Source organism: Polyodon spathula, chromosome 3 (assembly GCF_017654505.1).
Source record: "Polyodon spathula isolate WHYD16114869_AA chromosome 3, ASM1765450v1, whole genome shotgun sequence".
NCBI lineage: Eukaryota > Metazoa > Chordata > Actinopteri > Acipenseriformes > Polyodontidae > Polyodon > Polyodon spathula.
The window spans coordinates 78,514,975-78,535,311 of record NC_054536.1 but is presented as its reverse complement, the minus strand read 5'-3'; the positions used below and the strand labels follow the sequence as shown (position 1 = coordinate 78,535,311).

At 36.6% G+C, this 20,337-nt stretch overlaps 1 protein-coding gene across 1 annotated transcript in view; it reads right to left on the bottom strand.

Annotated features, from left to right (window-relative positions):
- The window catches only part of lyn (LYN proto-oncogene, Src family tyrosine kinase), a 42,452-nt gene that overhangs the window by 9,883 nt on the left and 12,232 nt on the right, over positions 1-20,337 (bottom strand). The window contains exons 2-11 of the mRNA XM_041245971.1: positions 19,908-20,038; positions 19,250-19,307; positions 19,053-19,158; positions 17,061-17,159; positions 16,863-16,966; positions 15,946-16,095; positions 15,351-15,503; positions 5,801-5,983; positions 1,646-1,722; positions 34-187 (exon numbers count right to left, since the gene is read on the bottom strand). Coding sequence (XP_041101905.1) covers positions 34-187; positions 1,646-1,722; positions 5,801-5,983; positions 15,351-15,503; positions 15,946-16,095; positions 16,863-16,966; positions 17,061-17,159; positions 19,053-19,158; positions 19,250-19,307; positions 19,908-20,033 — 1,210 coding nt within the window. The 5' untranslated portion in view covers positions 20,034-20,038. The remainder of the gene's footprint in view (positions 1-33; positions 188-1,645; positions 1,723-5,800; positions 5,984-15,350; positions 15,504-15,945; positions 16,096-16,862; positions 16,967-17,060; positions 17,160-19,052; positions 19,159-19,249; positions 19,308-19,907; positions 20,039-20,337) is intronic.

Here is a 20,337-nt window from a genome sequence, read left to right as displayed (position 1 = left end):
ACATTCTGTAACTCTTAGTAGAGGGTTTTTTACCTTCTCGGGCTGTGTACTGATCATCCTCAATGACTCTCGCTAAACCAAAGTCAGCAATTTTGCATAACAGTGACTCTGAAACAAGGACATTTGCTGCTCTCAGATCACGATGTATGTAGTTCTTTTTTTCAATGTAAGCCATACCCTCTGCAATCTGCAACAGAAGCACATATAATGTAGGTTCAACATTAAATTAAATGCCTTTTATACAAAATTATAATAATAATTACAATAATAAAGTAATACAAATAGATTACAATGTTACAAAAAAAACACAGTAGAATTTGGTATTTTGGAATTGGTCAGGTGTCCTCATATTTGTACATTCTCAATAACGTAAAAATGTAAAACAAAACAGGAAAATATCTCAACATAAATCAATAAAGAACTGTGACACACAATATGTCTCTACTATTTCAACAGCCCCTCAGTGGGAGATAAGCACTGTGATGAGATCCAGTACATTACTGTATATATCACATGGCATTAATTATGCCAAGTGCACTCAAACAAGCCAAAGTACTTTTTTGGCTGACAAATCCAAAGGTAAAATGGGTACTCTAATAATATTAGGAACTGTTCATAAAGGAGAACTTCCATCAACACTTGGTTTCATTCCTCAGTTAAAAAAAAAAAAAAAAAAAAAAAAGTTGTAGATCCTCTTTCCGTACTCTTCAACAGGAAACTCAACACCATTAGGCAGTGTTCTAGGTATCCGCAGTTACTCATCAACCACACTGGTCTTTGCTACCCTGTTTCTTTCTTTTTTTTTTTTTTGTACATTTACCATTTTTTAAGCAAAACCACCCCTGGAGCAGCTGATCCAGTGTGGGAACAGAACCATGCACTGTGCATTATCCTGTTGTTATGCATTGTACCTGAGCTCTACAGAACAGAAGTAATTGAAATCCACAAAGGCCATTAAGCAAACGCCTATGAGTAAGTACCAAACCACAAGATATATGCTTGTGAAACTAAATAAAGCAGAACTATATACTGTGTGAAAATGTATGTACAGTTCCAGCTGTGAAAAACAAAAACATTTAAAAGCTGACTGGAGGAGGCATTAAAATGAGGAGAAATGTTCCTGTTATTTCACATTGTCTTTTAAACTTTTTTTTCATTTCAGTATCCACATGGTATGGCACTGGAAATGGCGGACACAATGTCAACACTGACGCAGAGTCTACTGTAAAGCATTTACTGTATTTTCATACTCTTTAATATATCAGTGAATGTTGCAATAACACATCCACGGTTGGCTTCACAGACCCCAATTAGCACTATTTTTGGACTGCCTAATGTTACCTTAGGTTCGGCACACAGATTAGGGCCAACCAGGGCTTGTGAAACCAGCTGCTAGTCAGAAAGTGACTGCAAATAAGCACATTTTATGTTCCTCTTTTTTGGTTTACCAATAGACATTTTGACATTTATTTCTATTTTTGTTTGGTATTAAATAAACCAACTGTGCTGAACATTTTGAGAATGGAAAGCCTAGAGATTTGTTTTAAAATGTTATTTTTAAAACACTTATGTATTACAACTTAAACATCAACTTAATGTATTATTATACGTGGCATTAGAATTGTAAAAGAACACCTTTGCTTACCTGAGCTGAAAAATCAATTAACTTTGGTAATAGTAGCTTGTTGCCTTCTTCGCTTTTTAGGAAATCTAACAAACTACCTGCAAGACAAAAGTTTTAGGAGGGTTGTTATTCACTATAAATGAGTAAGCTCTGTTGTTGTAGTGGGTTTATCCCAGGTTTACTGTTTAAGCTGTGCTGTTTCAATGTTTCAGTGAACATGTGTGTGTGTGTGTGTGTGTGTATATTACTAGAAAATATTTAATCAAGGGGTTATGTGACATCATAAACTGCAATAGTGAAGAACCCCGAGATTAAATATTTTCTCGAAATGCACTTCAGCCCATGTTATTTTTTATATTACATGGATTTTAAAAAATACATTGTTGTTCAAGATATCTATCAATACTACTCAGAACAGAACATACCTTTCCGGGTTCATCTCACTGCCATCTCTCTTCGTTATGCACAAATAACAATAGCACGTGTTGAATTCAGAATAGTATTGTAGCAATCTTTAAAAAAAGACACCATCTACCAGGTCTATAAAGGAAAGCCAAGGCATATAGCTCAAGAAAATGTAGCTAAATCCCCAAGCTTACAGTCTGACCTGAGCCTCTGGGGAGAGCTCAGCCCACTATGTGCACTTTCATACCCACTGCTGTCTTTTTTCAAGCTAATATTGACCAACAGTGCAATCAAGTGCAATACAACTTTTTTTTTTTTTTAAGCATGGGCAACAGTGTAAATATAGCTACTATATATATTACACACACACACACACACACACACAGTAGAGTCAATTATCCGATCTTTGACCAGCCGTACTGTCTAATCAACCAAACACACCTGTGATCACACAATGAATTACATGTGGTCGATTACACACACACCTTCTGCTGCTAAAACAGCTGCCAAAAAAAAAAAAAAAGGATCAGTAGACCAAGGCAAAGTTACAGAATTATTCAGACCACCAAAACCTAAGATGGAGCATTGTGTGCTTTAAATGGTTGCAGTTAAGCAAACTAAAATACTCACTTCATTCTTGAGTTTTCTTCTATTTCGTCAGTAAGGGCTGGAGATCCTGTCTGTTATTGAGCAGCTAAGAACTTTTGTTTTACTCATTTTAATTGCACGCTAATACAATTCCTTAACAGCAAGTATCAAAGTATAGAAAGTTTTTAGAGAATTTTTGAAATTTAATGATTGCAAAAGTTCTGTAATGTGTCAAAGTTGTACTGAGTTGTATTCTTTGATGATTCTCAAAGTTTGGTACATGGTACGTTTAATTACAGTATTTCATTACCTTAAGTGTAGTTGTTAAAATTTTACTGAATTGCATTAATTTAATTATTCGTAAAGCTTTGTTATTTTGAATGCTTAATGTGATAGAATAGGTTACTAGCTATATATCATCAGTAGGTACTTGTATACTAAGTACAGATGAACCCTCTTCATGTTTGCCTATGACAGCACATTACAAGAGCGAGAAAAAAATAAAGAAAATGAACGGTGAATTAAAGTGTTTTAATACTGTACTTTAAATTGTTCTTTATATATGTAAATATATGCATAGACAGTAGTTTACTAAAGGACAAATAGGCCGACACTTTGTATATAACTGGAACGAAACAGTTTGTGTCATTATCTAAAAAAGGCATCAACTGTCGACAGATGAGAGCTATCAATGAGGTGTTGCACTTGGTGTTGTTTTGTCTGCATTTGTATAAGACTTACTATGTTAAAGACAACGTTGATGTTTTTTTAACTAAACTGTATCCCGTTAAGACCGCCCACGCACCATTTGACAGGCTGCACAAAATGTCAGTTTGTCAGCCAGCATGTTTATTGCTTGTTAGCCACGTAGAAAATTAAGTATATCCCGTGTTTACTTAGTAAAGCCCCGCCATGCAGCTTTTGACAGGCTACACAAAATGTGACAATAAGCAGGTTCGTGAGATGATATTAAGAGAGGTAATTTCCGAGTGACTAAAGAAAAACCTTGATAATAAAATGGGGTATGATATAAAGCAAGGTGACATAAAATGGGTTTATCTGTAATTGTTATTAATGCCTGTTCGATTATCCATACAAAATCGATTATGCAAAATAGAAAATCGGTCCCAATTAGTTTGGATAATTGACTCTCTATTGTGTGTGTGTGTGTGTGTGTGTATATATATATTAGACACACACACACAGGTAGTGGACAATAATGGAAACACCTGGGTAAATGAGGGACACCAAGTATATTGAAAGCAAGGGCTTCCACGCAGGTGTGGCTCATGCGTTAATTAGGCAAATAACATCCCAGCATGCTTAGGGTCATGTATAAAAATGCTGGACAGGCCTGGTTGCCTATAATTATGGCCAGCATGGCTGCAAGAGGAGACCTCAGTGACTCTGAAAGAGGGGTGTTTACTGGGGCGTGTTTGGCAGGATCTTCAGTGATCAAGACAGCTCAACTTGCTGATGTTTCATGAGCAACAGCGTCCAAGGTGATGTCGGCATGGAACTCTGAGGGAAAGACATCATCAGTAAAGGGCAACAGTGTGTGGAACAGCATACTCCAGGATCGTGATATCCGTGCATTAATTCGAAATGCCAGGCAAAACAGGCGAGCAACTGCAGATCAATTGACTGCAAATTGCAACCTGGGGTGCGAGCAGCCAGTTTCATCAAAAACGGTCCGCTGAGAACTCCATAGAGCGGGATACCATAGTTGGGTTGTAGTGCATAAACCGCTCATCACACCTGGCAACGCACATTTGCAAGTCCAGTGGTGCAAAGAGCACATGCAACGGACTACTGAGCAGTGGAGAAATGGGATATGGTCAGATGAATCATTCTTCACCATGTTCTCGACAAATGGACAAGTGCACGTGTGGCGCCAACCTAAAGAACTCTACAGATCTGAGTGCTTGGTTCCAACAGTGAAGAGTTCTGGTAGCCCCGTAATGTTGTGGGGCACATTTTCCTGGCATGGTTTGGGTGCACTCATTCCTTTATAAGGCAAGGTCAATGCTAATCGCTACTTAATGGTACCGAGTGATCATCTTCACCCCATGTTGCAGTGGGGGGGGGTCTTCCAGGATGACGATGACAATGCCCCCATCCACAGAGCACGTGTGGTGGTCGCCCAATGGTTTGATGAGCATGACGTTGATGTCATCCATATGTCATGGCCTTCTGGGTCACCAGAACTGAACCCAATTGAGCATTTATGGGATATTCTGGAACGACGCCTAAGACAGCGTTTTCCACCTCCACCAACCAGGCGTGACTTGATTGACTTTCTTGTGGAAGAATAGTGCCGCATCCCTCCTGCAGAATTCCAGAGGCTGGTAGACTCTATGGCATGGTGCACACAGGCCGTACTGGCTGCACATGGTGGCCCAACGCCCTATTAAGTGACTTTACATTGGTATTTCCATTTTTTTGTCCACTACCTGTGTGTGTGTGTGTGTGTGTGTGTGTGTAGTGGTGTGTGTACACACTAAACAACTCACATGACACTACCACTAATGGCACCGCTACAATATCTGAACTAATCGTCTCTGTTCAATAATAAACTAAGGTTGCTGAACAGTCAGTCACGAGAAACAAGAGTGTCAAATAGATCAGACATGTGAAACGACTTTAATAGTTTGTATCCCTTCAGTACTAGTAATAAGTATCAAGTTACGAGTAAAGCGTGGCGTTTTAAAGTCAGGATGCAGATATTTTATATGGAGAATATCCAGGACCAAGACTGTCGAATTAAGTGAAGGTGTCAAGTTATCCACCTGTCAAGTAAACCAAGGTTGACACACATACACACACACACACACACACATATAAGAAATGGTAAGCAAGACCACATTTGTTATACTGTATATCTTATTTCTTACTGATCGATTGCTTACAGTGCATCCAAAATTATTGCAAAGGGACATGTCAGTGACTACATTCCAGTGTACCAACTGTAGATGGTTTTTAAGATAAAACATGTCATCAGGATGTGATAACTAGAACAGCAATGACTGCTCTTTAAGGAGTCTACAAAGCGTGAATGGTAGGTTACTGACCTGTGCTGGGTGTCTTTGTTAATATACAACCTGCATCAATGACAATACAGACTCCCCTGCTTGTGCAGTATGCAATATTGTTTTAGCTTAGATATTAAACTAGCATATATACCATTTGCCATGAATTCAGTGATGATGTAAATGGGCTCCACCTTGGTGACCACAGCGTACAGCCTCACCAGTCTGTCATGCTGAAGGGCTTTCATCAGGTTGGCTTCTTCGAGGAAAGCCTGCGCTGACATGGTGCCTGGTTTCAGGGTTTTCACGGCCACTTTAGTAGAGTTGTTGTAGTAAGCTAATGAAGGAAAGCATAGTAAATTAACTGAAGGACTAGGCAGCTGCCAAAGGCCTTGTTCAGAAAAAAAAAGCGTATTCATTGGTTCTGTAATAGTTGACTTTCAAGGAAGATCTCCGAGTCAAATATATCTTCTTTATGCCAATACCAGCAGAATATACCCACTGTAGAGGAGATGGTGTCAGTGTGAAAGGGGCTTCCCTTAGGTTCATCAAAAAACAAAATGGCAACACTACAAATCATACATATACTGCATGTACCAACAATAATTAGGCTTTCTTGCTTGTGCATTAAGATGGTTGAATACCATAACAGAACTACTGAAACACTGTAGCTATTGCTCAGAGTAATAAGGAACACAGAGGTGTAGTTAATAATGTGGAGCTAATTTACTTAAAAATCTTTTAGTTTATCACTACATTAAGACCTTTACATGTATTTTTTGTATAAACATTCAATTTAAAAAACAAGTCAATATTTTGTTCACAAAAAAAAGAAAGTTTTCTGATCATTCTATCTTGATTTGCACAACCAAAGCAATGTGTTATGCTAACTATATTACAAGTGGATGTGTGCATATGAAATTAACATGTATGAATCAGTTGAAAGCAACTGCAGATCTCATACAAACATCATCTTTTAAATCAAATCAGAAAACTCAGCTCCTCAAAATGATGAGCAACACAGATTAATGTGAACATTATCAGGCAGACCCCCGTTATCATGAATTTATTCTGAAAGAAATCTAATTTTACTATTCGATTTGACCTAATCATTTTCGGAAATCTTTATGAGAACTCAAGTTTATACCCACAGTATCGGTAACAGGCTTATATTCATTTTTAATTTTTAGACATATCTTTGCATAAATATAAATACAAATTAAACAAAAGCATATAATATATTATAGTGCTCTGACAAATATCTGAATATTTGAACAAATATTTTTTGACATGTATTCAGATACAAAAATCAGAAATTCGTATTCGCTAGAAATGACAAAAATATCTTGCATATTTACTGCCTCTGCAGAAGTTTAAAAAACAGCAAAATCAAAGCTCCGTGTGATGTGATTATATATATATATATATATATATATATATATATATATATTATATATATATATATATATATATATATAATATATATATAAAAAACAGGATCAACACAGCAGCTCGAGTCTCTATTTAAAACTTTAGACAGCAAAAAGTAAACAAACCAGATTATGCACTCACACGCACAATGATCTCTATGGAATGCCATCTGGGTCAAGAAAGTGTTGTGCTGCTTTAGAGCGAGTAAGAATCTTATGGGAGAAAAAAGGCAAGCGCGTCATTCTGAAATGCCTTGTTAAACAGTGTCCAACTTGATGGAAATGCTGTGTATTGATTTTTGTATAGACTGTATATGTTATATATTTTTTTATGCGACTTTGTTATGTGTAGTGTAACAAACGAGAACCAAAACGGTGAGTTGTTTTTCCCTCTTAGTTTTACAACGCCGTTTCCATGTTTGTTTTATTTGAAATGTTTGAACTTAAATGTCAATCTTCTTGCTTGTTCAGCCACAAAACGGCACAAGTAAACATCATGTTATTACTTTATGAAAACGTGTCGATAGCGGGAATTGCAGTACACAAACATAATTACATGAATCACTACAATATTCTTTACTCATGGGATATGTTTTTACTTTAACATGTTACCTAGCATTACGCCTTGCCGTAAAATAAAAGGCACACACACAGTGGCCACGCCCCCCTGCTGCTATGCTGTCTCTGCCTGCGTTCTGAGAATATCCAAACGAATATTTAAATTACAAGCGAATACCTGAACATGAAAATCCTGTGTTCGTCCCAGCATTAACATATTATGCAGAAGATTCTGAGTATTTCTTATTTCAAACAATTCTAAGTTGTAACATAAGCTAAGGTTTACAGTTTTAAAAAGGCAAACTATGAAGGCATGAAACAGAGACTAATAGAAGCAGATTGGAGTAAAAATCGAGAAACATCCACAGAGAAAGGATGGCTATTTTTCAAAAATGTAATACAAAAACAAATACATCCCAAAAATAGACAAATCAATTTAAAACAAAATGGCCAAACTGGTTTAACGCACTTTACAGAGCGTTTAAAAGAACAAAGTGCACAGAAAGAGTTCTTGAAACTGCAAGCTCAAGTCAAAAAGTAAGTTAGAAAGGCCAAGACAGTTAGAAATGAACATTGCCAATTGGGCTAAAACCAATTCCAAAAAGTTTTTCCAATACTATAACAGCAGAAGAACATTCAAGGAGGAAGTAAAATGTCTGAGATACAAATGGCGACATCACAGATGAAGAGAAAAAAATAGCAAATAGGAACTCTTAAAATAAACAAATCCCTGGGCCAGATGAGATACTCCCATAGTACTCAAAGAATATTAGTACTTAGTAAGTTATTTACAAACCGCTAATTAAGATATGCAATAGACTTGTACCAACAGCCTGGATAATTGCAAGCGTAACACCGATCCACAAAAAGGGAGACAAAACCGAACCAGGTAACTACAGAACAATAAGCCTGATTCCTATTACAAGTAAACTTATGGAAACTATAAGATCATCTAAAATGTAAAATTACCTACCGTACCTATAGAAAGTCTACACCCCTTTTCAAAATGTTCACCTTTTGTTGCCTTATAGCCTGGAATTAAAATGCATTCAAAATGTTGTTTGTTTCATTTATCTACACATCCTCCCCCACAACTTAAGTGAAAAAAATATTCTAGAAATCTGTACAAAATGTAGTAAAACTAAAAACTGAAATAGTTTGGTTGGATAAGTGTCCACCCCCCTTGTAATAGCAATTCCAAATTAGCTTAGGTGTAACCAATCGCCTTCAAAATCACACACCAAGTTAAGAGGCCTCCACCTGTGTTAAATTGTAGGGATTCATATGAATTCAGCAGTTCCTGTAGGTTCCCTCTGTTGGGTAGTGCATTTCAAAGCAAGACTCAACCATGAGCACCAGTTCAAAAGAACTCCGGGACAAAGTTGTTGAAAGGCACAGATCAGGGGATGGGTATAAAAAAAAATATCAAAGGCCTTGAATATCTCTTGGAGCACTGTCAAAACAATTATTAAGAAGTGGAAGGTGTATGGCACCACCAAGACCCTGCCTAGATCAGGCCGTCCCTCCAAACTGGATGACCAAGCAAGAAGGAGGATACAAAGAGGCCAATGGCAACTTTGCAAGAACTACAGTCTTTTATGGCCAAGACTGGTCAAAGTGTGTATGTGACAACAATATCCCAAGCACCCCCCCAAATCTGGCCTGTATGGTAGAGTGGCAAGAAGGAAACCGTTACTCAAGAAAGCCCACCTTGAATCCCGTTTGAAGTATGCAAAAAAACACTCAGGAGATTCTATAGCCATGTGGCAAAAAGTTTTGTGGTCTGACTAAACTAAAATGGAACTATTTGTCCTAAATGCAAAGCATTATGTTTGATGCAAACCCAACACAGCACATCACCCAAAGAACATCATCCCTACTGTGAAGCATGGTGGTGGCAGCATCATGTTATAGGGATGTTTCTCATTAGCAGGGACTGGGGCACTTGTCAGGATAGAAGAGAAAATGAATGGAGCAAAGTACAGAGAAGTACCTGGGAAACCTGCTGCCCTCTGCAATAAAGCTGAAACTGGGACGGAAGTTCACCTTTCAGCATGACAACGACCCAAAGCACACAGCCAAAGATACACTGGAGTGGCTAAGCAACAAAAAGGTAAATGTCCGAGTGGCCCAGTCAGAGCCCTGACCTAAATCAAATTGAAAATTTGTGGCATGACTTGAAAGATTGCTGTCCATCAACGCTCCCCAAGGAACTTGACAGAGATTGAACAGTTTTGTAAAGAAGAATGGTCAAATATTGCCAAATCTAGGTGTGAAAAATTGGTAGAGACCTACCCCAACAGACTCACAGCTGTAATTGGTGCCAAATGTGCTCTCCTCCAAGTATTAACTCAGGGGGGTGGAGACTTATCCAATTATGAGCTTTCAGTTTTAATATATAATTCTCAATAAAAACTTTTTTCCCCCTTAAGAGTGTGGAGTATGGTGTGTAGATAAGTGGAAAATATTCTCATTTAAATGCATAAAACAACAAAAATGTGAAAAAAGTTCAATGGGGTTTAGACTTTCTATAAACACTGTATATGGTAACAGTATCCTTGGAGACAGCCAGCATGGTTTTAGGAAAGAGAGATCGGGTCTAATTAACCTGCTTGACTTTTTTGAGGATACAACATTGACAATGGATAATTGCAAAGGTTTATTTAGATTTCCAGAAAGCTTCTGACAGTCCAGCATAAAAAAAAATTAAAAATTCTCAAAATGAATGCAGTAGGGATTCAAAGAAATGCATGCACATGAATTAGGGAGTGGTTAACATGTAGAAAACAGAAAGAACCGATTAGAGGAGAAACCTCAAAATGGAGTGAGATAACCATTGGTGTACCACAGGGATCAGTGTTAGGTCCTCTTCTTAATCTACATTAATGACTTAGATTCTGGTACAGTAAGCAAACTTGTTAAATTTGCAGATGACACACAAACTGGAGTGGCAAGTACCGTTGCTGCAGCAAAGGTTTTTCAAAATTATCTAAAAAGCATTCTGAACTGGGCAGACACATGGCAAATGATATTTAACATAGAAAACTGTAAGGTACTGCATGCAGGCAATAAAAATGTCCATTATATATACCATATGGGAGACACTGAAATTGAAGAAGGAATCTATGAAAAAGGCCTAGGAGTGTGTGTGGACTCAGAAATGTCTTGATCTAGACAATGAGGGGAAGCTATAAAAAAGGCCAACAAAATGCTCAGACATAGTGAAAAGTGTTGAATTTATATCAAGGGAAATTATGTTAACTTTACAATGCATTATAAGACTTCATTTTGGATATTGTGTTCAATTCTGATCACCTTGTAACAAAAAAAGTATACTGCTACTCTAGAAAGAGTGCAAAGAGAGACCAGAATTATTCCTGGTTTAAAGGCATGTTATATGCAGACAGGCTAAAAGAATTTAATCTATTCAGTTGTGAACAAAAAAGACTATGCGGCGATCTCATTCAAGCATTCAAAATTCTGAAAGATATTGACAATGTTGACCCAGGGGACTTTTTTACCTGAAAAAAAAAAAAAAAAAAAAAAAAAAAAAAACACAAGGACCAGGTGTCACAAATGGAGATTAGAAAAAGAAAACGAGATGCACTTTTTTTTTTTTTTTTTTTTTTTTACACAGAGAATTGTGAAGGTCTGGAACCAACTCCACAGCAATGTTGTTGAAGCTGACACTGTGGGATCCTTCAAGAAGCTGCCTGATGAGATTCTGTGATCAATAAGCTAATAACAACCAAACAAGCAAGATGGGCCGAATGGCCTCCTCTCGTTTGTAACCATTCTTATGTTCTCATCTTCTACTTGCAGTTTAAGAGCAGTATAATCTAACATGGGGATAACATGGCCCGCTTTTACTGCATAACTGATGAGACACCACCTCAATTTTGTGTTAATTTACTACAAGTGATTATCAGAACGATTTAGTGGTTAGTAACATCTGACTGCTGATGAAAGATCACATCAATATGTTTATAAAGAGTTTTGTGTTGCTATCGTGTGTTATAGCTTTCAATAGTACCACATTCTGGTATATATATATATATATATATATATATATATATATATATATATATACACACACACTGAGTGTACAAAACATTAGGAACACCTTCATAATATTAAGTTGCACCCCCTTTTGCCCTCAGAACAGCCTCAATTCGTCGGGACATGGACCCTACAAGGTGTTGAATGCGTTCCACAGGGCTGCTGGCCCATGTTGACTCCAATGCTTCCCACAGTTGTGTCAAGCTGGCTGGTACTGGATCTCTACGCCGAATAGCTCGTTCCATCTCATCCCACAGATGCTCAATTGGACTGAGATCTGGTGACTGGGCAGGCCACTACAGTAAGCTGAATGTTCGTGGAACCATTCCTGGACAATCCTAGCCTTGTGGCATGGGGCATTATTTTGCTGAAAAAATCCATTAGCAGATGGATATACTGCTGCCATGAAGGGATGCACCTGATTGGCAATGATGTTCAGATATCCTGTGGCATTCAAACATTGCTCCACTTTTATTAAGGGGCTCAATGTGTGCTTTGAAAACACACCCCACACCATCACACCACCACCACCAGCCTGCAATGTTTACATGTGGCATGAAGGATGCATGTACTCATGTGGTTTTCTCCATACTCTAGTCCTCCCATCAGCGTAAAACAGCAGGAACCGGGATTCATCAAACCAGGCAATGTTTTTCCAATCCTCCAGTGTTTTCGTTCCTTAGCCCACTACAACCGCAGTTTCTTATGTTTTGCTGAAAGAAGTAAAACTCTGTTAGGTCGTCGGCTGCCATACAACATTTGTGTCAAGGCAAGACGAGTTGTGCATTCTTTTATGGGTCTTTCGGCACCAATGTTGTACTGGACTGTCAGCTGACTAACTGTGGCCCGTCTGTTGCTCTGCACAATTCGTGTCAGCCTCCTTTGGCCTCTTTCATCATTCAGCCGTTTTCGACCACTGGCCTGCCGTTGGCTGGATGTCCTTTGGTTGGTGGACCATCCTTGATACACAAGGGAAACTGTTGAGCGTGAAAATCCCAGCAGCGTTGCAGTTCTTGACACACTCAAACTGGCGCACCTGGCACCTACTACCATACCCTGTTCAAAGGCACTTAAATCTTTTGTCTTGCCCATTTACCCTCTGAATGGTAGACATACACAATCCATGTCTCAATTGTGTCAAGGCTTAAAAATCCTTCTTTAACCTGTCTCCCCTTCATCTACACTGATTGATAAATAAAAGTGTATTTAACAGGTTACATCAATAAGGGATCATAGCTTTCAGCTGGATTCACCTTGTCAGTCTATTTCATGGAAAGAGCAGGTGTTCCTAATGTTTTGTACACTCAGTGTATTTTTGTAGTAGTAGTAGTCGTAGTAGGCTTTTATTCTTAATTGTTTAAGACAAAAATGTTAATTCTATTTCCCTTTAAAATACATTTCCCAAGTAATACTATAACTGGTACAGTCATTTTCATGTTTCAAGTGAAATATTAGAACCACACCAATCAGGTTTCTGGTCTTAATTTCAATGAAGTTACTGCAGATGTGTTTAGGAACATGTTCATGAATGAATCAACCAGAAAAGCAGCCAAATTAATTTGATTTAAAAAGACATCCAGGACAAGGAAAATCACTTCTGAATTACAAATTGCATTCAATATAATTGTTCATAATTAGACTTGCTACTTTTCGATATTAAATCAGTGAAGCTCATTAAACATCAAATTCTTAAAAAATGAGTTTGACTGAAATAAATTTATATATGATAAAAACGTCGGTAAAACCACTTGCTATGTTTTAATTTCTTACCAAAAATAATCATTTAGAAATCATCTCTAGTTTGGGTAGTTTTTATACTTGCTGTCTGTTCCATCTCCGTTCCGCTCTGAATGGCTGGGGGTCACTGTCAGTCATCTCAGTGGTCCGTTAGTACTGTAGTTTCACCCTGTTCTGACAGATCTCATTGATTGAAGCAGTGCTACAATGCTCCGATTTGCCAGCTGTAGCACCTATCATTCAAAATGCCTACTTTGAAATTAGCAGGTTAAGGTGTATGTAAGCTTTTGTTTTAGGTATATGGTGACAGTTACTAGTTTGATTTGAAAATGTAGCACAAGAGAATAACACTTAATGAATATTGTACACAATACCCTGGCTGACGGCTGAAGTCTCCGCGGCAGGACAAAGCGGACCAGTCTGCCTTGCCTTCCAGTAACTCTGAATCCAGCTGTGCTGAAGCAGGAGAGGATTCAGAGGTGGAGCTCAGATTCCGAATAAGAAGTGCAAGTTAGTTCTGTTCAACAATCTAATGTTTTGTTCTGTGGATACTATTTTTACTCATAAATTTATTATATAAAGGTCTGTTTAATATACTTTTATATGATGTGTTTATTACAGTTTATTTGAGATCATTTTTAAATGTATAGCTCTGCTGTGACCAAACGTTATTTCAGTTAGAATGTTGGTAACCATGGTTTTGTTGCATGTTGAATATGATAAAGGGGTTTTGCTAAATGAAATGTTTTTCAAAATGGCATAAAAAGTCTGTCTGTTTTAAAGCATAAAAGTCGATTTCACCGGCTCTGCTTGAATTGAAAAATAAAGATAGAAAAAAAAAATAAACGTTGATATTAACCATCGATTTGGCAAAAAAAAAAAGTTAATCGAATAGTAGCAAGCCTATTCATAATGCAAAAAACTGATTTTACATGTATATGCAAGGAGGCCAGAAATTGCATTGATCCCTATTGCTAGGGCATATTAAATGTCTCTTGCTTTTAGCACTGGACCCTTCAAACAGAAGCAAAAAAGGAAATGTGCTGTGCTGTTGCATGGTCCAGCAGGTACACCACTGTGTAACAATTACCAGAGTAAAGCATTTTACTATAGGTCTAATACAGACGTCAAGAGGGCCAAACAAACAAGAGGAAACATCTTGAACCTGAAACCACCTCCAAAACATTTTTATATTTGCAAAGCTAGTAGCTTTCGTGAATTCACACCCTGCACATGGACATCGGAGCACATAACATTTTATTTAGTTTGTGTATTACAGAACAATGAAATTGATTCTGCGACCCCTATTTTTACAGCCTTTTAACTGCTTTGGCACATAAGATTAACTTACTATGATCTTGCTCATACAAGGACAAAAAGTAAGTAATGTCAGACAGCTGCAAATGCAGTAATATGGCAATATTCCCAAAATAAATAATATATTTTACTTCAGTATCATTATACAGCAAATATGCCACTGCACCAGACTAACATTAAAAGTGTTTTCTTTTTCTTATTACTGGTCCTCAAATACACACTCCGGGTATTATGACCAGTTAAATAATTGAGGGTATAGGTTGATGTTCATTAAACTTATTAGAAAAGTTGAACTAAATACTAAAAAGGGGCAGTGAAAAGGACACTGAAGCTAGCATTGAAAATGAAGTAGTGAATATTGGCTGTCTTAGTCTGATTTTTAAATAAAAATAAACAGTTTGGTAGAATACACATTTTAAGCCATTTGTTACCTTTAAGGTTTCCTAAATTCATGTCTCTTGCCACTGAAACAATTTCCAGCAGACATACTTATTAAAAGAAAGCATCCTCATTCTACTCACAATCAACCTATTTCTGATGAAACTTAATCAATCATCGGCTACAAAATGTACATCACAAGGTCATTATTGCAAAGTCACTCACCCAACCACACTTCCCCAAACTGCCCTGCTCCCAGTTTCTTCAGCATTTTGATAGATTCTTTGGAAATCTCCCAGGCATCTTTATCCCATGGCATCTGGGCCTTGGGTTTGGAACACGGCTTGTCCAGGCATCGACATAGACCATCTGATTGTTCTGAACAGCAAAAACTATTTTATATTACCGGTATATAATAAAAGCATGTACAACCCCAAACATACATACAAAGAATGCTTTAACAGAGTTTTCATCATATTGGAAAAATGTCTATAGGTAAGTGTAGCATATGTAAAGTCAGATGGACAACCCTCATCTTAAACAGTTTAAATGTATAGTAAGTGTGGTTTTTGTACATACAGTACAGGCTCCTTCAGTGCACCCTTGTCTAGTCAATAGTGATGCAGTGAGGAACAACAAGAAACCAAGCAATGAAGTAAAATAAATACATTAAACTTATTTGAGTTTCATAAGGGCTTGAAGAATTATAACATGGTTTCAATTAACATTGGTCTGTTTGGATATTTACACACACACACACACATTCTATAAGCTGAAACCATTCATACTTAAAAACCATCACATTTTAAATGCAACTTACTATGATAATGCTTCAGCATTTGAGGAATGTCAGGAAATGTAATTTTTGGGGAGATGTAATAGCCACCATTGTCCAGACTTCGGATCTTGTAATGCTTGATCACACTCATTCCCTGCTGGTCAACGTCTCTGATGGACAGTGAATAGCTACCTAGAGAAACATCAAAAAGAAGATTAAAATAAGGCTTGTTCTCATACTTTAGTTGTATTCAGGTTTACATTTGTATATCACAAAACAATGTCAATGAGGTATGTTTACCAATTTTAGAGGTAAATTAAAACTGCAATGCAGCATGCAGAGATAAAGACGTACAGTACAGTAAACACAATTAAACATGTACTGGCCTGTGAACAATGTAACAGTATTTGCTCTGTCAAACAGGAGCAGACAACAATATTAGATAAAATTGCATGAAAGCGACAACAATTTATATACACTGGAAATCACTTTGATTTAACTTTTGTATAAGATAAACCTCTTTGTGCAAATCCCAGTTTGCAGTTTAACGTTTCATTTTAAACAAGTAGCATGTTATGGTAACCATAAGCCTACAGTAATGTAACGTGTGGAACCAAGCAAGGCGTGTAAAGCCAATACCAATAATATTAATAATACAAACTCAGTTATGTTAGAAGCATTTTGGATACAAATGGTACAAATTAATTATTTATTTTACAATTTAAAAAAAAAAAAAGTATTAGTGTAAATTAAAAGTATAATCTATGCTGGTTATTTTCTAATAATCTTAGAGGTTGTAAGGGAAACATCCTGGCTTCCCTCTAGCACTTTCAAAGGGTCCTCATAATCCTAAAGTACCCATTAGGGATAGGTTGTAACAGTTAATACCAAAAATCATTTATTACAAGTGTAACATTGTTTAGTGAGGACCATAAAAATATGCTTTCTTGCACACTTACCTTTTGAAGTTTCACTTTCTCGAATAAGGAATGCCCCCAGTTTATTTATTGGTGCTAGAAGTTGCCTCTCAGCATCTTTCCTTGTGATATCTTTGAAGAACCATCTATATGAAATATTAAAAACATTTTTTTAGATGACTCCACATACAGTGGCTTGAGAAGAAAACAATCTAAGACAGTACATTGCAAATAACCTACTCCTCTGTTTCCAATGTGTTCACTTGTGCCACGTAGTTGCTGGGAATAAACCCTTCCTTCTTGCTTGTAAGAGACACGGCTTTCCACCATTCTCCACACCTGAAAGAAAAAAATATATAAATGCAAATTCAAACAATGGCTGCAAATTCAAAAGATTAAGAATGTCCTATTTTGCAGTGTACTTAGCTAAATATTGTCCATAATGTTCTTATTATTTCAGTTACAGTCTATATTTTTAGGCCAATTTAAACTGGAGCTTCAGTAAATTAAAAATACTTGTTGCAACAACTTATGTAGAAAGCATCACTTTTACATGAAAAAGGAGACCCCCTTTATATACTGTACATTCAAATAACAGTAAAAGATTATTTGCTTGCAAGACAATAAAATGCAGGTTTATTTGAAAGCCGACAAAAGTTAATGCCAGTGTCAAAGCTGTCTAATGCACAGCTACTCCAACCACTCTTTAGTACTGGGCACTCGGAACATAGAAAGTCATAGAAAACATGTTTTGGCAAGATCTTAATACAAAGACTCATAACAGGTTAAAGTTGTGGTTACTAACAGTGTATATAAAACATAAAGGCAATGTTAATGCAAGTCAAACCATACAATGCATTCTATATTCTGCAGTTTGTTACCCAAAACTTCTCACACTTAGGGCCATAAGCAAACAAGCAGATAGGTAAAAGCATAATGTAAACCCTTTATGACTGAGACACTTATGAAATGGAAAGTCACATAAGCATCTATAGTGATATCACCTTTATATTACATGAATCAACTTCAACCAATGACTGATTTAGATTCATGCCAGGAAACAAAAACAGTGATGCTACAGTTTTCTAGTTGGCTCCATACTCGCAGCTGCCTATAGCCAAAAAGCCATGCAAGGCAGACAATACACATACCCCTTGATTATGAATCGCTCAATAATTTAAGCTAAATCAATGTTCTCTAAGCCATTCTCCATCAAAATGCAAAACTTTCAAATGGCATACATAAAAAGACAGACAGGAAAAAAACCTCAATGTAAACTGTTATGTTATGATACATTTAAGAACTTCTGCTAAAGAAGATCTATGGTTTGTTTCATCAAAATAGGAGAAGTGATTCTCTAGATAAATGCAAAACCATCTCCGTGTCAATGAAAATGGTAGTCATTCAATTAGAAATTGTTTTGTTCAGTTTTAAATAACTGCTTTGACAGCCTAGTTGATTACTGTATATATCCTTATTTAGCCAATAATTTATGCACCATCTTGCCCTTATAAATCAGTGATTCAAAATACTCAAAATACGTTAAAGAAACACCAATCAATACCATTAATACAACTATTCAACCCTAATAAAAATACCAAAACCATTAGCCACAGCTAATGATAATCTAATTTTCAGCCATTGGTTATCAGCAAAAATTATGATGATCAGAATAATCTTACATCATGTTTAACCACCATTAATTTGTGACTCTCTTCCTTGTTGTAGTTCTGTCTCTTGCACACACCTTTTAACTTTTTCTGTTTGTTTTCTTTTTGCACTGTCTTCTAAAAATAAAAACATACTAGTGCTTCCTCCCACAACAGAAAGGCGAGTTTTCCCTTGCCAAAAAATAAATGATACAGAACTTAAAGAGCTGCCAGAATGTCTTCATGGAGAAATGGCCAATAAGCAGGTTGCATAAAGGAAGAGAGGATGAAAACTCAAAACAGTGTCGCTTATCATTCTTAGCTTTTGATGACAGAAACACCATTATGTGATTGCCAATATTAATTTCTTAATATGTACACACTAAATATTCAAGACACAAATAATGATTAATACTGCATGAAGCAATTACTGGTTAATAAACCCACTGTGGAACTAATTTCTTGCCATTGTTCGGTGTACAGCATTGCACTGAAATGGCACTGTAATGGGAAAAGCTTTGCTCTTGTAGATTCACAGATCCCTTGTAATTATTTTCTCATAAAAACCAACAGCAGTACTTACTCCTCAATAACTCGCAGTTTTTCTCCTTTCTTGAATCCCAGATCATTATCATGGACACCTTCATATGGGTACAGGGCGATTACGATCTTCCCAGGTTCAGACTCTTCTGTTTCCAAAAACAAAAACAGCAAAGTTACATAATGTTTACGAAGTCAACAAATGCTATGCAATATTAAACAGAAACTAGATTATTTTACCTCCCAACTTCAGGAATCTCTGGCCTGGCAGTAGTTGACTCTCTTGAGATGATGTGTTCTACAACAAAACATTTTAAAGCGTAGAATCAGTAAGTGTTTCATTTCCAAGATTAGCAGCTTTGGCTGCAGCACTCTTAATGAATGATCTTGTAGGACGACATCTGTGATTTAATTCACACATCGTAATGTTACCAATAGACAATCTCAGACTCGAGGGGCCTTTTATTGGGGTATAGTACATGATGCTAAATATGGGTAACTTTACACTTGCATTAACAAGAAATCCATTTCAGTTCAGGTGGTACTACTTAAATAAAAGATAACCGCTGACAGATGCTGTAGATTATTTTTGTTGAGCAGCATGACAAGATGCATTATTGTATGTGTGACAGCCTCTGTTACGTTGAAAGCAAGTTAAGTTAAAGCAATCAGGGTATGATCTAGAAATCCAATCTTGCAAATATTTGGACAGATCAGGAAAGGTATTGAGAAACTGAATTAACTATACAGCTGAGAGAGAAGGGGTCGGAGGTTTGGGTCCATTGGAAAAATGTGTACCATTCCAAGCTCATGAACTCAGATATGCATGCCCGTGTACTGACCCTGCTCAGTAAGGGCGTGGCAGAGAGGACCACCACAACTAACTACTTACTATTACCTGTTGCTTATTGGACGTTGGATCCCTCACATCTATAGTTCGGTCAGTACGTACTGGTTGCTGTTTCTTCAGATCAAATGTATCTCCCTTCTGATCGCCTATCAGCTTGGATTTTTTACATCCCATATTTTCTGTCAGAATAACAATAATGAATCTTTAGCATTGCTTTGCTATAAATATAATCTATATATATATATATTATATATATATATAGATAGATATATATATTATATATATTTGTATTTATTTGTTATTCCAATAATGGATACCGAGGTCAGTACAAATTTGCAGATTTTATATATATATATATATATATATATATATATATATATATATATATATATATATATATATACATACACACACACACACACACAAAAAATATGATCTTAAAAGTAAATAATTCTGCAATATTGTTTAAATAAGATTT